Genomic DNA, 19,385 nt, shown 5'->3' on the forward strand with positions numbered 1-19,385 from the left:
TCATTCCCCCTCTTTGCTTGACAGGACTTTCCTTTCTCTGCTACAGTAAATGATATGAGCCGTACAGAACCAAATTGCATTTATAATTTACATAATTCGAACACAGGCATGAAATCAAAGGCTTACGCTGAATCATTTACCATATTTATTTAGCTGGCAGCTTCACGGGCAGACAGACCTGCCTGTGTGAACTCCCTTCATTTGTATTCATCTGTGCTTTGTGCTGACACTCGCTGGGAAGGGCAGAGCCAGCGACAGTCACTCGCTCATTAGCAGCTCTTTGGTGGAGGCTGCAAAACCTGTGGGTGGCCTGGAACTGGAGAAAAGTGCCTTTTTTTTTTCTTTATCTACGTCTTCTTTCCATACAAACCCAAAGTCTCCAGGCACCCTGAATGTACGTTTCAAGCATGTGTGAAGATTAAGAAAAAAACATCAAATATCTTAGCAAATAGAAACCGAATCCATAAAAAAGTATGGTAGAGTTATTACCTTCAATCAAGGGCACACGAAAAAAGAAAACACTGAACACTTGTTTTACTGAAAACACAATCCTGTCAAGTGCGATGCTCAGAGTTTGGTCTTACATGGCTGCTTTTACAAACAAATGATTTTATAATTATTGTTATTGTCATGGGAGAAGATTTTTTTTCTTTTACCAAAACCATGGAGAACATGGGGTATTATCAGAGTGAGACAAGAGTGGAGAACAAACGTGTTTGGAGGTCTGTGTTTCTCAAACCTTTTTTAAAAACTCAATGTGGATAAGAGATCACTCTGAAACCTTAATACAGATTCTAAACAAACAATATCTCACCTGTTGTAGATAGTGCTTTGAATGAGCTCAATTTGAAGAACTAAAGTTTAGTTTTGGTTAACATGAAAGTGTATTGCAGCAGTCTTAAAACAACTCCAATTTCAAATATTTCACATGAACTCTGTTTAATAAACCTTCCCTCAGTGTCACATACCGGCTCCATAAACTCTGGGCTTCACTGTTGCTCCATTCCTCTTTGTTTTCAGTCACCAATAAGAACTGTTGCATTTATGAACCGCTTTTAAGCTACAATAACTGTTTACTTTTGTAGTTTTGGCTTTCAATAATGATGTGTTCAACGCCAAATACATTATTATTCTCTATTAGAGCATTATTTAATAATTTATTTTTGTACTTTTTGTATATGACTCCAGATAAGAATTTAGTTTTTAGAGCATAGAACAACCAAACTGTTTGGATTTTTGTTTCAGAGGTTTTGTGATTGCAGCATGATCTGATGGTAAACTTGATAATTGGCATGCAGCTCATTGACTCATTCAGTTTGAGTCTTTTAACCACAAGGGGCCTGACACAAACAAAGTCTTTTAGGGCTTTGCTCTCAAGCACAGAAAAAGAGCAATGTTCATTACATCTCTCTTTTCATCAAGAAAAGTCTAAATCTTGTTGCACAGTCAATATACTCAACTACAGAAAAAGGAAAATACAGCAGGACAGATTTTGCCTGCAGAATTTCAATCTCTGTTTCCCCTCCCTGCTGCTACAAGCACCTAGAATACTAAAACTAGTTATTTACTTTTTTAAAAGTAAAAGCCAGGTGTAGGTTTTATGTGAATACAATAAACAGGTGTGTGAACGAGTGAATGAGAGACTTCATGAAGTACTTTGTAGAACCTGGAGAGGTTAAAAAAGCACTTTATAAATGTGGACGATTTTCCATTTAACTTCATATTATTGTCAGTAATTAACACAAAACTTTAAAAACAAATAAATAATAAATAAAGATGTAAAAGGTGCAATAAGTAAATACATAAACCTTTGGACATGTACCACACATTTTTGTTGGGCACCCCAAATCTCTTCAGGGCACCTTTAACATCTGAAACAAGAGCTTTAATAAAGCTGGATATATTTTATTTTATTAACAACTTGTTTAACAACAAAAACCACATAATCCTTTTCTCTTTTTTTTGCGTTTTATTAATGTGTCCATTTTAGACAATTTCAAACGAGAACACAACAAGCAACAACAAAACCTGTGTGACCAATAATACAAAATACATTCATTTTATTCAGCCATCATTGTACACCCACAAATCAATGTAAAGTATTCACACAAATAATTCTTTAGTAGGATATACATCTTCATTCCATTTACACACCATTTACACAAAAATATATTGGATTTAATGGGGGGTTTTTTCACGTATGAGCCATTCTTTTTATTAATGAGACTAGTTTGTAAAATCTGTCAAAGCTAAATCAGCTTCCCCTCCATATCTGCACACACACATCTGTTCAGCGGGGCTTCATCCAGTTCAACTGCTCTTGCCAAGTTTCACTGTACCATTTAGCATTCACACATTATAATATGTACATGATATACAATGACTCTTAAATACACTGCTTTCAGTCTATTTACACATAAAAGCTTATTGATATTTTAAATGGTTACTAAATATATGACTTTGAAAATATATTAACCCCCCCCCCCCAAAAAAAAAGGCTAATGTGATGTTATGAGTGGTCGTTTGAAGGATTAGCATTGTTAGGGGGGGGAAAACAAAATGCACGTAGATCAAATTGAAATTTCTCGATGAAAGAAAGTACGCAGCTGCATTTGAAAAGCTGGAGTCTTCCCACATTTCCATTCCTACATACTTTCTGAGTGGAACAAAAAAGTAACTGCAGCTCCTTGCATCCTCGGGTCCCGTTTGATTGGAAAAGCAGAGCCCGTTTTCCGTCTGGTATCGGTACCAGTGTGTCTGCAGCGGGGCCCTCTACCTCACGCAGGCTGTTTGAACTCACATGGTTGCATCACAGCCAATCGCAGCTGCAGCTGACAGATCAAATGAGGTTCGCGGCGCAAACGCAACACTTTATCTCTCGTCCCTTGGCGAACAACAACACAACATAAAATAAAAAAAAAAAAAAAGAAAAAGGGAGGGGGTTGGGGGGTGAATAGCTCATGCAAGCAGATGAAAGTCATCAACTGCGACACGAATGTTCTTTTAATCTTTGGTTTACGAGTATTAGGTGTTAAATGTAAGCGAGTTAACGGCGCACGCGTGTGGCTCTTTGCGTAGTTCAGCAGATGTGGACTGTGGTTTTCCATATTTTTCAGAACAATGGCTGAATCCTTTCAGATTTCACATAAACATAAACTATAAAACCTGACACGAGAAAAAAAAAAAAGAAAAACGGTTCCTATAATGAAACATGGAAAATTGGGCGCCAAATTACTTAAACTAACTGATTTCAACAGCTGGTAGAGAATATACACTTTATGGCTGTACATAGAAGTTTTAGCTTAATGAAAGGCTGCTACATCTGTTGGCTCCACACCTATAAAAGCATCTGCTGGCTATCTTTGTGGCTCCCTGAATATCATGTAAAGAATATGTTTTTAACAGGCACAGCTTAGCACTCATTTAGCACTCAAAGCTGGGAGAAGTGTGCGTGCGTGTGTATGTGTGTGTGAGTTTGTTTTTGAGGATGCGTGCTTGAGGTTAAGTGCAGGGATGGACCACTCACAGCAAAAACACATTAGAGCGTTTCCATTTGCTCCCCGCTTGCCGAGCTCGAACCCACGCAGTCTGTTCTGTCTCTGGTTAGTCTCTGTCTTTTGCTCCTTTTCAATAAAGCCACAACCCATTCTTTAGAGAAAAAAAAAAGAAGAAGAAGAAGATGAAGGAGGAAAAACTTTCCATGGCAGATGGAGACAGAGGCCTCAGCGCCTATGGCAGCTGCCCCTGCTTTCAGATCCTCTGGCACATGTGCAGCCGGGACTTGGACGAGGAGGTGGCGTCTTTCCACACCTTGCAAGAGAGGCCCTTGGCGCAGTCGCAGCGCTGGAAGATTTCCAAGCCGTGAGAGCCTTTCTTCCTCTGCTTGGTGCACACCTCTCCCTGCCTCAGCACCGGCTTGCAGATTTTTGTCCAGAAATGGCGAGCGCAGCAGTTCCCGTCCGAACAATCGGACGAGCGTAGGCAAGGGTCGCCCTCGTGACCTTTGAGAGGAAGACAAAAATATGCAAATGTTCAGGGCTGAAAGCAGCAAACATCAAACTATGAATGGAACAACGAAAACAAATGCTTCCACTAAGCCACAAAAATGCAAAGGGAATGTACAATGATCACACGTGTTTATGCAAATATTTCTTTTGTTCTCATTTGCTTTGTGTGTGGGCATGACAGAGATAAAGACACATGGTTAATTATCAAATCTGGAAGAAAACAAACAGTACGATTATTTATCAAATGTTATCAATTGTTTGCAACAAGCATTACAGAAAATAATTCCAACTGTTTAGTTTTACATGAACTTGCTTAAAGAAGCTGTCATGAATAATTTAGGAACAAAGGGACAGGTCTATTACAGGGCTCTTATTTTTAAATCCTATAGTATTTTTTAGACTTTCTGTTGATTTTTGTCATTTTTTTAAAACAGTGAAACATTTGTGATGCAGTTTTTATACCTGTATGTAAACAATTTGGATGGGAAAGGGTCTCCCCCTCCATCAGTTAAAAATATTCAAGTCATCTTACAAGAAATACTTTATTTTTTCTAATTTCCACTGTTTTAAGTTTATCCTCTCTGATTTGATCTGGGTAAGGTTTCTAGTGCAAGGTATTTTCTGTTTTACTGATTAAGCAGAAAAACTGAGTTGAGTACAAATAAAAACTCTGACTTAGTGAAGCTTTAAGAAATGCTGTTTTTTCTCCCCAATAATATTAACCTTGCAGCCTGTTGTTTTAAGAGTGCTTTTGGAATTAAAATGCTAATTATCTGATGGAGAGGCCGTAATATGAACTTAAATCAGGTGACTTGAAAGCAAAGCAGGATGTAGAGTGAGTCATTAGGAAAAAGCATGCCAAACGCATGTACCATAAACAAGAGTAGGGCAAGATTTTCTGTGAAGCTGGGTGCATGGCCTCAAGAAGGTGCAGAAACAGCAAAAAGAATTGTGGTTTCTTCTCAGCTTTCCGACTGCAGCAGGATGATGATTACCACTCCTTTCAAAGAAGGCTGGCTGCAGTGTTTTGAATTGGAAGGCTCATTATCTAAGGGGGCTCATTTCTTCAGCCATCATCTCTCCGTGTCTACTCTTGACTTCCAAGTTACCTGGTGGTGTTGCTGTGCACCATCTGATCAGCCTTATACTCATTTTTGCCTGCGTGGTATCTACAATCTGCTACAATCAGCAGCTTCAGACTGGCATTTTATTAACTGATTTTGTTTGCACAAGGAACGCGTGACTGTTTCCTCAACTTTGAACATAAATACTATAAGAGAAAACACAACAACGGCTGTGTTTCTGCTGGACATAATAAAAAAAAAAAAAAAAAAAAGAATTTGCAGTCAAAATCTCACCTTTAAGAGTATGCTTAGCTTGTGCCTTTCCTTTCCTCCTCCAGCTCTGGTCTTTGGTTGACATTGTGCTGTGATCATCTAACGGGGAGATGTGAGGTGAGAGGACACTCTCAGAGATGGAGACACAAATGTCTGCATGACAATGAAAAAAAGAGAGAGACAAATATAAAGATTAAAAACCCATGAGCAGAAATCTGGCTCCCAGCCTGGTCAGCTAAGAGATCAGATTCATCAGAGTTTTGAAGCATTTGAAGAAGATAAAAAACAGAGTGCACCAGGAAGATATTTAATCAAGATTAAGTAATTTTAAAGAACCATGAGCACATTTGGGGTGGGGCTGTCAGTACCAAGCATGTTTCACAGGTGGAGTAATTCCATGTTGTGCTTTTCTGTCTTCTCACAGGTAATCTCTGTGTTGGCTTGTAAAACTCAAATTATCTTAAACATTAAACCTATGCAAGCTTTTAGGAAGAAAATGAACAGAGAGAGCATTCATCCTAATAACAAAAGCTCAAGAGGGGGGAAAAAATCTTTTTGCTGTACAACTTTTACATTCTGAAGCCCAATTAAAAACACTCACACCTCAGCCAGCCCGTGTGGGAGGATCGCCAAATTCTGAGTGAAAACAGATGAAACCCACTTCTTCCTTTTCATTTTTTTCCCCGTTTTGTCTGTATTGTGGACAGATGTTGATTTTATTTTATTTTTTACACTCCTCGGAGAACTAAATCAACTAATCTTTACAAGACTTTTAACCTCAAAGAAAACGTAGGAAACCGTACCTCTGTGTAATTTAAAACGATATCGGGGAAAATTTTCTCAGTCAAACAAAGAACAATGACAGCGTGGTCTCTGCACAAACGGCAACGCCATTCACACACGGTTTTAGTGAAACAGTATTCAGCATGTGATCACTGATTCACCACCTCCAGGCCTCAATTTAATACAGTTCAACTACAGTTCACTATTCAGTCTGTGTTCAGCTTGGGGTCATTGTTGCTCTAACATTAACACCACGGTGGTGCATCCCATTCTCAACAAGTGTATATGGAGGTCATGATGTGACTGACAATGAAACAGAACAAAACTATAAGTGTGTGTGTGTGTGTGTGTTTGTCAGTGTACGCACAGTTACTGCAGCGGTTCCCAGGGCAGCACATGGCGTCTCGGTGGCACCGCTTCTTCCTCCTGCGGCAGCTGAGGCAGCGAGACGGGACCTGTTGAGGGCTGTGGCAGTAGCTGCCCACACTGCACTCTTTGTCATTGCTGCATGGATACACCTGCTGAGATAAACAAACAGAACAAAAACATCACTGTGTTTGCTGAATTTGAACTCGAAGCGCACAAGAACATTTTTCTTTAACCAGTCATGTCACCGTCTAAAAGGCGTACACATTGAAAACGTGTCCCTGTGTGATCTGCATGACCCACAAGAGCCCCAGCAATGGTCAGAAAGACAAGAAACAGAATTATAGCAGTCAGACAAAACTGACCCATAATGCCACATTATGAACAGCTTTTCTTAAATTGAAAATTCTTAAAACTTGAAGCAATGCACATTATTGTGGCTGAGAAAACTCCCATGTAGGGGCATTTTTAAAAGTCCATAGTTCATCATCAAGAGGTGATTTGTGTTGCTGATTATGTAGATTCTACAATAAGCTGTCACATTTTGTGTAATATTTAGAGAAATACTACTAGGAACGTGTTTCACAAACATTTTAGTTCCCCTTTTTTAAAGAAGAAAGAGCTCATTTCATTTATGGTTTTGATTTTTGTTGTATATACAATACAAAACATGTGCACAGGTACTACTGTAATTATGGTATGCTCTGTTGAGGTACGGTATGTGATTCATAATTAAATTTCAAATAAGATACCAAAAGCTAGCCAATGGACACATTACTTCATCAGACATTAGTCCTGTGAAAGTCCTCAAGAAAATGACTAAAAACACAGCATTTTCTCTAATTTCAGAGTTCATAAGAAAATGCAAGAAATGACAAATACAAACAAAAAATAAAAAGCAACGCACAAAATGCTTCTCTGAACAATTCAAATAGGATCACGTTGAAGCACATTGAGCCTAACAAACCAAACTGTTTCTAAATCTGGGGAATCACCTGACAGGTTTTATCTTTTCTGCATTAAAACAGAGGTATTTTAAGCAAGCTGCTGCTTTTTTCAAGTCATCAAAAAACCCATAAATTTGCTCTATTCATAATCTCTAAATAAATAGATGGACATCATCAGCATAAAGTGGTATGCAATGACAGATCCCTGAGGAACCCCACATACAAATTAAATATAGGTCATGAGCTGTGACATTTTACCATAATAGTGTTTAAATGGTAAAGTTATCTTCTCATCTTGTCAAATTCAAAACCATTCAGTATATTTTATATATATCATCATCCACCTAATACCTACCAAATTACCAGAGTATTGGGTTTAAGGTTAGGAGATATTTGTATATTTGACAGTACACAGCAATACCCACAACATCTCTTCTGTATGCAGCGGACAATATTCATCAAAAGGTTTCAGTATTTTATTGTATTGTTTTGATTTGGAAAAAAACAACAACAACTATTTGTTGTTGCTATCTGGTCCCACTTCAGTGCAATATCAAATATGTATTGAAAACCCACATTAATATTTTTACTACAAGTTGTCCCTCAGCTTTATCCTTGCAGTTAAAATGAACAACAAAGACAGCACTGGGATGCACTCAGTGGACACTTATTGGCTGATGTGTCGCATCAGAAATCAAAGCTTATAGCTGCACGAGCTGTGATATCAAAGTGTGCTCAGGTTGTTTCCTTTAAGCTTGAAATAAATCTTTCAGCTAATCAGGATTTGATTGGCACATACTTCCGCTGCAAAGGAAAAGTGTAAATCCTTGTGTGTACGTAAGCATATCACGCGTGTTTGTAGAGAGCCACACAAATAGATGCCACTTGGGAAGTGTGAGTTGTGACTTTTACCTAGAGATATGAAACTCCAAAGAACTTTATAGAATCCTCTTAAGTTAAAGCTTTTTGCACTACAATGAGCACACACGTTGCCCAGTCTAACTGGCCTGTGACCAATAAAAATAAAAAAAAAAAACAGACTGATGGAATAAATACTATACTTAGAAAAGGTTGAGCCAAAGCTCAACATGAAGGTATTTTATGTGCATACTAGAGTTACCTTACAATCATTGTGTATTATCAAAAACACAATAAATTTAAGTAAATCTTATTCAGGGACATTCATCTGTATTTTTTTAACCACTTGAAACATTAACACAGGATTACGACTGTAATGTTTAAAGAAAACCAAGCTAAGTACGCCTCAGTGATTCAACTAAAAGTTTGATAGGTAAAGTCGTTTCAGAATCGGTCGTTCCACTTCATAACCTGAACATATCTCTTGTACTTTGATGAAAACTGAGCTGACATTGCTCCTTGCCAGAACCTTTGAACTGTTTTGAAAGTAAACATCAGGAGGAGTTTCAGAAAATAACCACTGATGCTTTGAAAGTAAAAACTAAATGCTGCCCACTTTCGTTTTGATAAGTGAAAGGCACCAATTCACTTCCTCCTAATTCTCTCAAAGTGCTTAGAGCTTTAATGAGGTATAACTGAGGGGTAATTTTCTCGATAATCATACTCCTTCCTAGTTAATTTGGCTGGGATTTTGCTTTTTTTTTTTTTTAATAAAAGGTTGAAAAAAACTGTATAGTTTTTCTTTCAGAAGACTGAAATCCCCACAACACTAAACATCATCTTGGTAAACATATCATCCACTGACCTTGGCAGTGGGAGACACCATGATAGTTATTCTCATGTTTCCATTTTTACTGAGAGGTTTTGTAGTCATTTCTTTTACATGCACATCCGAAAAGAAACAAAAAGGAAAAAAAATAAAGGTTTTGAGGTAAGTCTAAATACAGTTGCAAAACGTCATCTTCTTGTGGAAATGCTGATTCAGCATTCACATTAATGTTTCCCTATTTATGGTTTCTCTTGTGTGCTTTGTGCAATCAAACTACTACTGCATGCTTTGTGTTATTTTAATCATTCACATATCAAAATGTTCAACTCAATCGAGGAATAGTGTGCTATGACCTTTAGTATTTGTAACTTTTAGAATTTTTCAATTAACTTCATTTAGTTTTCTAACAGATCCCTGTTTTAATACATTGAGATGTTTTAGAATCCTTCAAAAACATTGTTCTCTGAAATCTACTGTATTTCAACATACTGGCTTTATTTAGCTTTTAGCTTCTGTCTTGATCATTTAAGCTGAAAGCTAAGGTTTTGCTAATTTTGCTTTTAGCTAATATTTCAGCTAATTTTAACTTTTAGCTACTATTTTGCTCATTTTAGCTTTAAGCTATTGCTTTGCTAATTTTAACTTGTACCAATGGTTTTGCTAACTTTAGCTTTTACCAACTGATTTTAGCTTTTAGCAAAGTTTTTCTTGTAAAGCACTTTTCACTGATATAACTCACAAAGTGCTTCACATAAAATACAATAAACACTACATATATGTAAGCGATGTAAGAGCACAGATAAAAAATAAAAACAGGCGCTGCGTTGAGGATTTGACTTTCTGTTCCGCTTTTTTACCCTTTACCAATTCAGTTAACAACTCACTTTTCAGTTAAAGTCATTCAGCATTCACACTGCATTTTTCACAGAACATGCAATTGATCCGGTTTGAAAACATTCAGTTAAATTTTAAAGTGCATAAAAACACTCAACGTTGTCAGAATTTTCCACAGCCCTAACACAATTTAAATCAGCAAGATAAACAGGAAATGAAAAGTTTCGAGGCGTAAATTATGTTCGTTTGAAGACTGACATTAGAACAGCATGTTTGGTTGCCTCACCAGCGGCAGCACCACCGCATCCACATTCAGCTGGCACTGTGCTGACAGACCTGATTTAGTGTGGCTTACCACTGACAAACATGGCGCGGTCAGCCTGTGAGTGAGCATGAAGAATCTGAATCAAGTCTGGCTAAAATAATTACACCCACAATGAATAAAAAAAAAAAAACTAAAAACATTTGGAGTATTAACATCTGTAAATATGGGTGGTCATTAACAAAAAGCATAATTTCAGACCCTATAAGTACACTGCGGTTTAAATCAACAACATCAATATTTCATTATGTTTGAATTTCTTACTTGTGTGCAAGGGCTGTAGAAAAATTAACAAGATTAGACTTGCTGGACAGTTGCCACGCTTGACTTTTCTCAGGCTGGAAACACATGGAGCCAATGGCACAGGCATAGAAAAAAAAATTAGCTGGAATATTAAGTTGAATGCTCATCCATCATTATGACAGACTCCGAGAATGCAGATGTTCATCGGGCTGATGAAAGTAACAAAGACCTAATGTTTCGTGGATTTCAACCAGTTTCTAATACCACAAAGATGAAAGAATATTCAAAGGTTTTACTAATTAAAACGACAGAAAGAAGACGGGGAAATTACCTTTTAACATATGTGTATCCTCTTACCAGCACCCCTACACTTTTAATCTCATTGACTCTGAGTAATGAAGAACAAGTTGCCTGTCTGACACTTTCATGTCGTGTTTTTCTTGCTGTTGGACAAGCAGCAACGCTTCTAAGGAACTTCTCAGTTGTTGAACATCAGTGTTCAGCCCTCTCCAAAACCACAAACTGTCATTTTACATTTGTATTCGTGCATGGATTAATACGGTAATTAGGTTTAGAGACAAGAAGACAAGATTGTCTGTCCCCACCACTTCCTGACATCATAATAATCACTTATTTTGGCTCCGCTTGTTTATTCAAAATGCAGACATAATGTTTGTCTTTATTCTCTTGAAGCAGACAGACAAAAAGACCCACACTGAAAAATTTAGCTGAAACTTGATACTCTCTTTGACTTTGTGGAACTGAGGTCAAGAGTTAACTTTAAAGCTCAGTTGTAATCTGCTTATTTAAAAAAAAAAAAAATACATGCATCACTGAGAACTCTTGGGGTAAATACAAGTAAAGGGAGGAATATGCTGCTGGAAATATGGTCTAGGGAGAAGTTTGGGAACGTACAGCTGGGGTTTTTGTTTCTGACAAGAGAAATGGGCTGTTATCTGAATATGATGACAGCTAGGTCCAGCCAGGTCCTATAAAGCATTTCACACTACCTGGTCTGATTCAGATCTGTCTTTGTAGCTGCGCAGCAGCTTTAGATCAATTACAAGCCATCGCGTTTAAGCAGGAAAGACTTGAATAGAAGAAGACTTGGGCTCACCTCTTCCATCATGTCTAAAAAAATGAAAGACAGATCTTTGAAAGCCAGAGATATCTGACCCTTTCACCACAGCTGATAATCAGGCCTTCTCCTGTCATGTTTTAAAACACCTCGTTTACAATTTCTGATGGACAGGGGCTTCAATCGGACGCATCTTCCTCATCTCATAAATCTTTCTTTTTCTGTTGCTCCCTTATTCTTACCCTGACTTCCTTCACACATAAAAGTGTAGACTTGGCTCCTGCACAGGAAGGGGGTTAAATAATCGTGCACTCGGAATCCTCTTGGTATGCTGGTGAAATGATAAAGGACGAGACAGACAGAGATCCATAAGGGAAGCCCCGGGTCCTGTCTTGTGTTGCTCTTGTGCTGGTAAAGCACTGCTGCTTTGAAGAGGAGTCCTAAATGTGCGGGAGCAACAATCTACAAGGGATTTACCACAGGATACACAGGGCTTTGAACCTTCTTTCCCAGTCTTTGAGATCCCTTATTTACCTCTGCAGGGTCATTCCAAAGTGCTGATATAATTCCATGGAGCGCTCTAACACAAATAAATAACACTAAAAATATATTTTCTATAGCTTTGCTTTCTTCTGGGCGTTTAATATCTAAGGTTGGACATCAACTAAGCAAAAAAAAGTCCAACAAGCTCTTCCAAAAATACATCTGTATTTCATAGAATAAAAAAAAAATACATTCTTGGGCCTTTGTGAAAACACAAGCCAAAGTCACCTCATCATAGAAACAGGTGGAAAAATCAGTAAAAAAAAAAAAATTAAATTAAATGTACATTTTACGCAAACACAAAAAAATCTATTTGCTGTTACCAAGACAAGTCGGCCATTCAGTTGCAAATTTAAAATTGTTACATTGGATTATTAACAGGACTGTTTAGGCCATAATTGGGATATTTTCCGAAACAAGTGGTTTTGTTACCCAAACCCAGCCAAAGGGTGGGTGGAAATAAACACTTTCAAACTGAGGTGCAGCAGGGTTTTTGTACTCAAAAAGGCTTTTCACAAAACAGTTCTGTAATACGGCCACAAAGACGAGCTCCTAGTTAAACTGCCTCCAGCTGTTCAGAAATGAACAAATGGAGTTTGCCACGTCCCCCGAAAACATGAACTTCTATGAATGAGGGAGGCATGGAGTATAATTCTGCAATAATAACTGCTTTTAGTATATACTTTTGCACATTTTATTTTTAATATCACACATCTGCATATTTTATATTTTGGCACATTTTCATGTTTAGACTTATACTTAATGGATTTTTTTACGTTTGACATCTTTTTTCCTATTTGCACAATTTTATTGATTAAAAAAATTGTAACACTTTCTTTTTATGTGTTTGTAATGTTGGGTATCTCAGACGTGTACATTAAGTCCACCCCCACCCATACATGCCATCTTGGACTTTAGATAAATCACATCGAAATGAGACGAGGACGCCTCAGGCCCGGCTTGAAAGTGTTTTGTGAAAAGGGGCTTTTGACTCCGACTCAGAAGTCCTCGGTGAAAGTCCTACAATATACTGAAATCAAAGCATGCTGGTGTAGATTCTCTTTCATCCAGGACATGAAAATCCATAAATGATTAAATCAAACTGTACTGGATTTCATTTTTTGATTTTTGAAGACATTTCGCTTTTCATGTGCGGAGCGTCAAAACTTCCAGATGTGGATTTGTCTCGCTGCTTCTGCTCGTATGCCTCACAGGTTTGTTTCACTTTCTGTCTGGATATGACTTGACCAAACTATTTTGTGTGTGGTGTTATTGTTCATATAATGTAGTTTGTGTAATTCATATATTATAAATGTTTATTTAACAGTTATCGTTCATATAATTCTTAATATTTGTGCACCTAATATTTGTTCCTCAAGCATGTACCCAAAACCTAGATAAAGTCCCCTTGATCCTTTCTGAAAGCATTGTGGGGCATCAGATGGAAAAATAAATCCAGGGCACGGAGCAGTAATGTTTCTTACCGCTTAATTTAGAAATCTTGTAAACTTTGTCTCTAAATGGACCTTCTATTGCAGGCAACCAATTCAAATACTAATAAAATTTAACTGCTGCTCACTGCAAATAGCAAAAATCTAGTTTATGAGCCATGACACTGGCAAAGGCTCTCTTTATGGTTTAAAATTTAACTATACTATTTATTACTCCTTTCCATCATTCATATTATAGCCTTTCACACTTTGTAAAAATGATCAGATAGACCTGCTTTTTTTACATGTTATTCTTCGGCTAATTTTAAATAAAAAAACAGCAATGAAGCTTCAATAACAAACCTTTACTTTACTTACACAATTTTTGCTCTCTGTCTTGTAATTGCACATGTCCTTCAGAGCTCCGGCTCGTAACCTGAAGCTATGAATGGTGTTAATGAGTGCTAGGGGCCTTGAGGAGTCAAATAAACAATGTCACTGTATAAACAGACTTCATATCCCCTGAAAGCACAGACAGCCTGTATCAGATAACATAGGGATGACTGCGCACAAGTCACTCACACAAACCATGTCTTTAAACACTGCTTGGCGTCTTTCATCACGCAAAACACATGTGTTTATAGCCATTGCTCTTTGAGGACTAGAATCCAGAGTCTCCAAAACCTAGACCTTCTTTGGGTTAAGTATACATTCTGAGTTGATCTTACTCCGTCAACATAAAAAGGGACATTTCTTCAAAGACTATCAAGCAAAAGGGAAGGCCCTTGATGGTAATCTGNGGGGGGTGTTGCTGTAAAATGTGTAATCCTGGGTCTGGAACCACCACACAAGAGTCCTAATACCTAATGTTTGCAGTTGAACCACTGACGTGTATTATAATACCAGACCAAACGTCCCCGCCTTCACTTGTTGTTGGGAATTGAGCCCAGCAGGATCTGGTTTACAGGAGCTGCCATGTTGTATTTTTGGGACCAGACATCCTTAACTTTTTAGAGGGTGAAGGGGATGAATGCTGTTGTGCTAGGCGATCAAGTAGTTATAAGGACACTCACAGGTATAAAGACTGTTAGTCACACATATATAAGGATATATAAGGGGTTTGCTTTTACACTACTAGGGAAATGCTAGTTGAGCAACACTCAGCCAATGGTAATGTCCATGTCACTTGTGCACATGACATTCACCACCAACAACAATGAGTCTGCAAAAGTTATTAATATGTTATTAATCTTTGGTTCAGTTTTTTATTTTTAAAGTGTAAAGAGTGTTACAAACATTCCGAAGGAGAACCAAAACTCATACCATAGATCAGTCTATTTTGGGCTACATACATTCAAAGATGAGCTATTCATAGTAGAAAATGTCAACAATTAGGTAGCGTTTTTGTAGTCAAATGCAAGATTAATTATGAGGGTGCTGGATAAGTGTTTAGTTTGCTCGGTTAATAAATGCATGTTTATGTACGAACCAACCACATCCCCTTATGTCACTCAAGAGACCCAATAAACATAGTTATGAGGACTACAAAAAGCCACATTGTCATAAATGTGAAAACAAAAAGAAAAAAAAAGGCAAACTATCTCAAATGGCTATAAGAGCTATGAAGTGGTCCCCTGCAGCTTATGTCCCAGGTGTAGCAACCAAGAAACCCATAGAAGAAACTATTGCTTATATCTCACTGGGTTGTGACTGTTGGCAACAAATTGCGAACAGAATTCAGGAGGGAGTTTCCAAAATGTTTCCAAACGTTCACAGTGGTTCTAAAGTTCCTCATGTGGGTCGCAGGGCCTCTATCTCGAGACACAGGAATTTTGAAAACATTCCAAAAACATGTGTGGCAATATGTCACTCAAAATTGTCACAAAATCATTGCAGGCATCTGAGACCCATCTGAATAGCTTTCCTAATTTAGTCTCTGGGTCAAAAAGTGCAGGAAATGTGAGACAACTTTGTGAGGGGTTGGTGACCTATGAAACTAAATTGTGACCGATTACAGACAACGATGAAAACAATCATTGCATGCAAAGTGTAACTTGTCCATTCTTGACCATATAGGCAGCAAGGAGACCTGCTGTAGCCTTAAGCAGGTCAGCTCAGTCCTCATCCAGCAGCTTCTGCACTTCTTCTCTGAGTTCCACATCAATGGACGTCTGATGACAAAATGTTTGCTGGACTCGGGAGAAGCACCATATTTAAATGGTCCACATTTCTCAGTTGTCATGCATAATTATTTCACCACTGTTGCACAACTTTCTCGTGACTGACGCACAGTGGTAACAAATGTCAAAAATTAGCAATTTTGTTGTGAGAATGTCATGTGATTGTCACAAGAACCGGTGTAATAGTTATGCATACGTCCAGCAAATTATGGCCTGAATATTAGAGTTTGTGCAACATTCATGTAATATACGCATACGCAAAAATGTCAATTGGGTATAATTCCAAGTTCAAATCTAAGTAGGTTCTCGCAATTTAGTTTCTCTATCTAGTTATCAACAGTCGTAGTCCAGTGATACACTGGCTTAAACCCACCACTAACATGCAGCCACGCCTTTTCCTTCATTTTTCTCTGCTTATTTAGACCACTGAATAGTCATTTCCCATCTTAATTTATGTTATTCAGAGATTTCTTGTTGAAGTATTCTTGTGTTAAATAAAAAAGACTGACACTTGGACGCTGATGTTTGACAGATACACTGTTGGTTTCCTTGTGGGCTCGGAGAGCTTACAGTGGTGAGCACTTCTGATCCATCATATCAGTTTCTGCTGGTTCCTCTCCAAAGGAGCCAACAGTGTCACCCGCCGTTAACTGTCAAGGTCTTTGAGGTTTTGGCTTTGTCAGTTTTAATAACATCAAGCTGATGTGATAAGAGTGAGTCCTTTGCCACAACTAAACGCCGAGACAGAAAACCTGCTCTGGTTTGTGATGTAACCCTAATCTCCGAACTTTGTCAGCAGCTTCGGGTATTCAGAGTTCATTAAGATGTCAAATGTTTTCTCTAAACAAAGGGGTTTGATTGACATTTCTAAATCTAACTGTGGTTTACAGCAGCAGTCGCTTGTCCTTCCCACTGTGGCTGCACACTTTTCCTCATCCATTTGCCATATTTAAAGAAGTACTATTTTAAAAATGAAGGCATTTTTTCAGGGGTTCTAATGTAACTATCTGCATGTTCTGTAACCGTGAGAAACTAAGTGAGTTATGCCTGTCCTCATAATTGACTGAAAAGAAAGTTTATAAACTGGTCACGGTGATAACTGGCAAGCTGACAGTCACACTTTATGCTGCAAATCCTCCAGAGACATGATCATATGCCAACCACTCGTTCCCCAAACAGAGCAAGGTCAGCAACATGATAACTCCGCCGTAAATCTGTAGCATTTCGGCACCAAGCTTTTTCTACAATGTGCTTTAATCCCCAAAATGAAAGTTTAGCTGTTCTGTGCCCATTTTCCAAATCTTCACCCAGTATTCGAATCAGCAGTAATTACAAATGCAGGTGAAAAAAAAAAATCTGTCTCCACTGAGGGACACTTTGGAAAGAAAACGTCTGCGCAATTAACTCTGGGTTTTGCACCTAGACTTCAAGGCCCTTTTAAGTTAAAAAAAATATACAGAACGGGTTCAAAATTGCATATATGTGGCATACTTTGCCATTAAAGTCTCATAAAAGAGAGGATTTATTATCCTGAAATTATCAAGTTCATTAAAGCTGTGTGAGACGCAGAACATCAGGTTCTGCATCTCATGCTTGTCAGGCATTTTAATGCTTGTCAGGCATTAAAACTGAACTGTGCCCGTTCATTTACAACACTGGAAAACTTTCTAAAAGCCAGAAAACACACACTTTATAACAAACATATAAAGTATACACCCTTATTCGGCCATAAAAACTAATAGGCGTCTTGATTTAAGACAAAATACACAAGGGCATTATGGTGGTCTCTGCACACGCATAATGTTTCCCCTCAGTCCACTCTTCCAAACCACTCCACATTATTGCAATGGCAAAAACATAAGTAGGCGTTTAAATTGAGGTTTGGCGGAGTGGCTTGAGGTTGAGTCTCTTCACTCCATGGAGGAGAGAGTTTGGTTTTTCTATCATTCCTCTCTCAGAGCTGGGTGCTGCTGCTCTCAGACCTAACAGGTATAAAGCGCTATAAAAATATTACAGAGAACTGAACAGAATAGGTGTTTTTTTTTCTAATGTAAAAACAAGACGATTTCAGAGAGGCTGGAGATGTGATGGAGATGTGGCAGTGCCATCTGCTGCTCAAATAAATACTGAGAGGCATGAGTTCAGCATAAAAAGAAATCAATATTAATTAAACTGAAAGCCGGACTTTTTTCTTTTATTTTCCCTTTTGTCTGGCATCTGCCACCTTTTTACAACAATAACAAATACAACATTCGCATTTATGAATTAACATTGACAGACATTTTTTTAAATGAGTCAAGTCCAATATTCCACACATTTGCTATCAAATACTAACAATTTGTCATTTTGGGGAAACCGCAGGAATCGATAAGAGTTTTCTGAGTGGGTATTAAGTAGTTGGTAAGAGTATCCCTCAGAGGCCCCTATAAGAATCTCATAATCCCAGCAAGCGTCTGGACCACGTTAATGACACCGAGACCCAGACAGAAAATTACCCCACGTGTTAACTTTTTCTCACATTTCTGCTGGGATTAATGATTTACCGTCTAAGCGCGCTGCGCCCGACTGTGGCGTCAGGTCTGAGAGGCAATTAAGGTTTATGAGGGTCCCAATTTCCAATAACACTTTCACATGAGAGAGGTTCACTCAACGTATATATTTCGATTCTGTCTCGTTTGCATCTTTGCTTAAAAGGGTAAAGAAAGCAACTTATAACAGTCCCATTTAAACCAATCGTTAATTAAGTTTTTACGCACCAGTTGCGCGTAGAAATATGGCAAACATCTCATCAGAAGTCACTTTTTCGGGGGTCTTTTTCACATTAAAAGTTCAAAAAGTTACCTGTGGCAGAATCCTGTGTTTCCTGGTGACAGGAGCGGAGCGGTTCACAGCTGCTAGTGGCGTTTCTTCCAAAACCCCAGGCTTGATGGAGTTCGCCTTTGGCCGCGCCTCTGATACCTGCGATGCGCCGGTCTTCACAGAGGCCACGAGCAACATCACAACGCAACATCTATTCCAAGTAGAGACAAGCATCCTCGAAATAATACCGCCGTTTAAAAAAAAATCAAAAGTATTTTAAAAAAAATCCTTTAAAAGCCTACAAATTGTGTCTTAAGGGGAATATTGTCAATAAGAAGCGTGCGCCCTGGCACTCTCCATGCGTCAAACTCGCCAAACTTCAACACAGACTGATGGAGCCACGTTTATGCTGTTAAAAAGAAGATGCTCAAAGGAATGAGTGCCATTGACAGAGTTACCTGGAAAGCACAGAGAGAGACCCCCCTTTCCTGGTTTAACAGGGAAACAATGAAGATCTGTTAAAATGTTCAAATATTCGGAGAAGGAAGCAGGTCTCCTCTGTGTCTCTGTCAGGCTGAGAGTGAGCACTTTCCTCCTCCAGCCGGCTGTTTTATGATCTAGGATACTTTCTTTTTATGGGATTCTAATGAGTTTTCTTCCTCCGCCCCTATTCACATCTGACAAAGAATGAAACTGAGCTGTGCGGGACTGCTGCCCCTGCATTGTGGTCCCCACACAGACAGCAGGAGCCCCCACCGGGGGAGAAGCTATAAAATTATACACTTAGTATTTTAACTGAGCACTTCGCACCCTTTTTTTTAACTGGGTA

The 19,385-nt window shown here is 38.4% G+C and overlaps 1 protein-coding gene across 2 annotated transcripts; it reads right to left on the bottom strand.

Annotated features, from left to right (window-relative positions):
* Window positions 1-1,949: 1,949 nt before the first annotated feature.
* On the bottom strand, window positions 1,950-19,168 carry dkk2 (dickkopf WNT signaling pathway inhibitor 2). Of its 2 annotated transcripts, none has more exons than XM_037974954.1 (4): window positions 18,599-19,168; window positions 6,495-6,645; window positions 5,366-5,497; window positions 1,950-4,001 (listed from the first exon to the last, which is right to left on the bottom strand). In XM_037974954.1, the coding sequence occupies exons 1-4, from the start codon at window positions 18,788-18,790 to the stop codon at window positions 3,751-3,753; spliced, it is 726 nt and encodes a 241-aa protein (XP_037830882.1). In that variant the 5' UTR covers window positions 18,791-19,168; the 3' UTR covers window positions 1,950-3,750. The 2 variants fall into 2 exon arrangements, with proteins under 2 accessions (XP_037830882.1, XP_017271222.1); XM_017415733.3 differs by having other exon boundaries at window positions 6,495-6,648; window positions 18,599-19,166.
* Window positions 19,169-19,385: the final 217 nt, after the last annotated feature.

This window comes from Kryptolebias marmoratus, linkage group LG3, assembly GCF_001649575.2.
Source record: "Kryptolebias marmoratus isolate JLee-2015 linkage group LG3, ASM164957v2, whole genome shotgun sequence".
NCBI classification, from domain to species: Eukaryota; Metazoa; Chordata; class Actinopteri; order Cyprinodontiformes; family Rivulidae; genus Kryptolebias; species Kryptolebias marmoratus.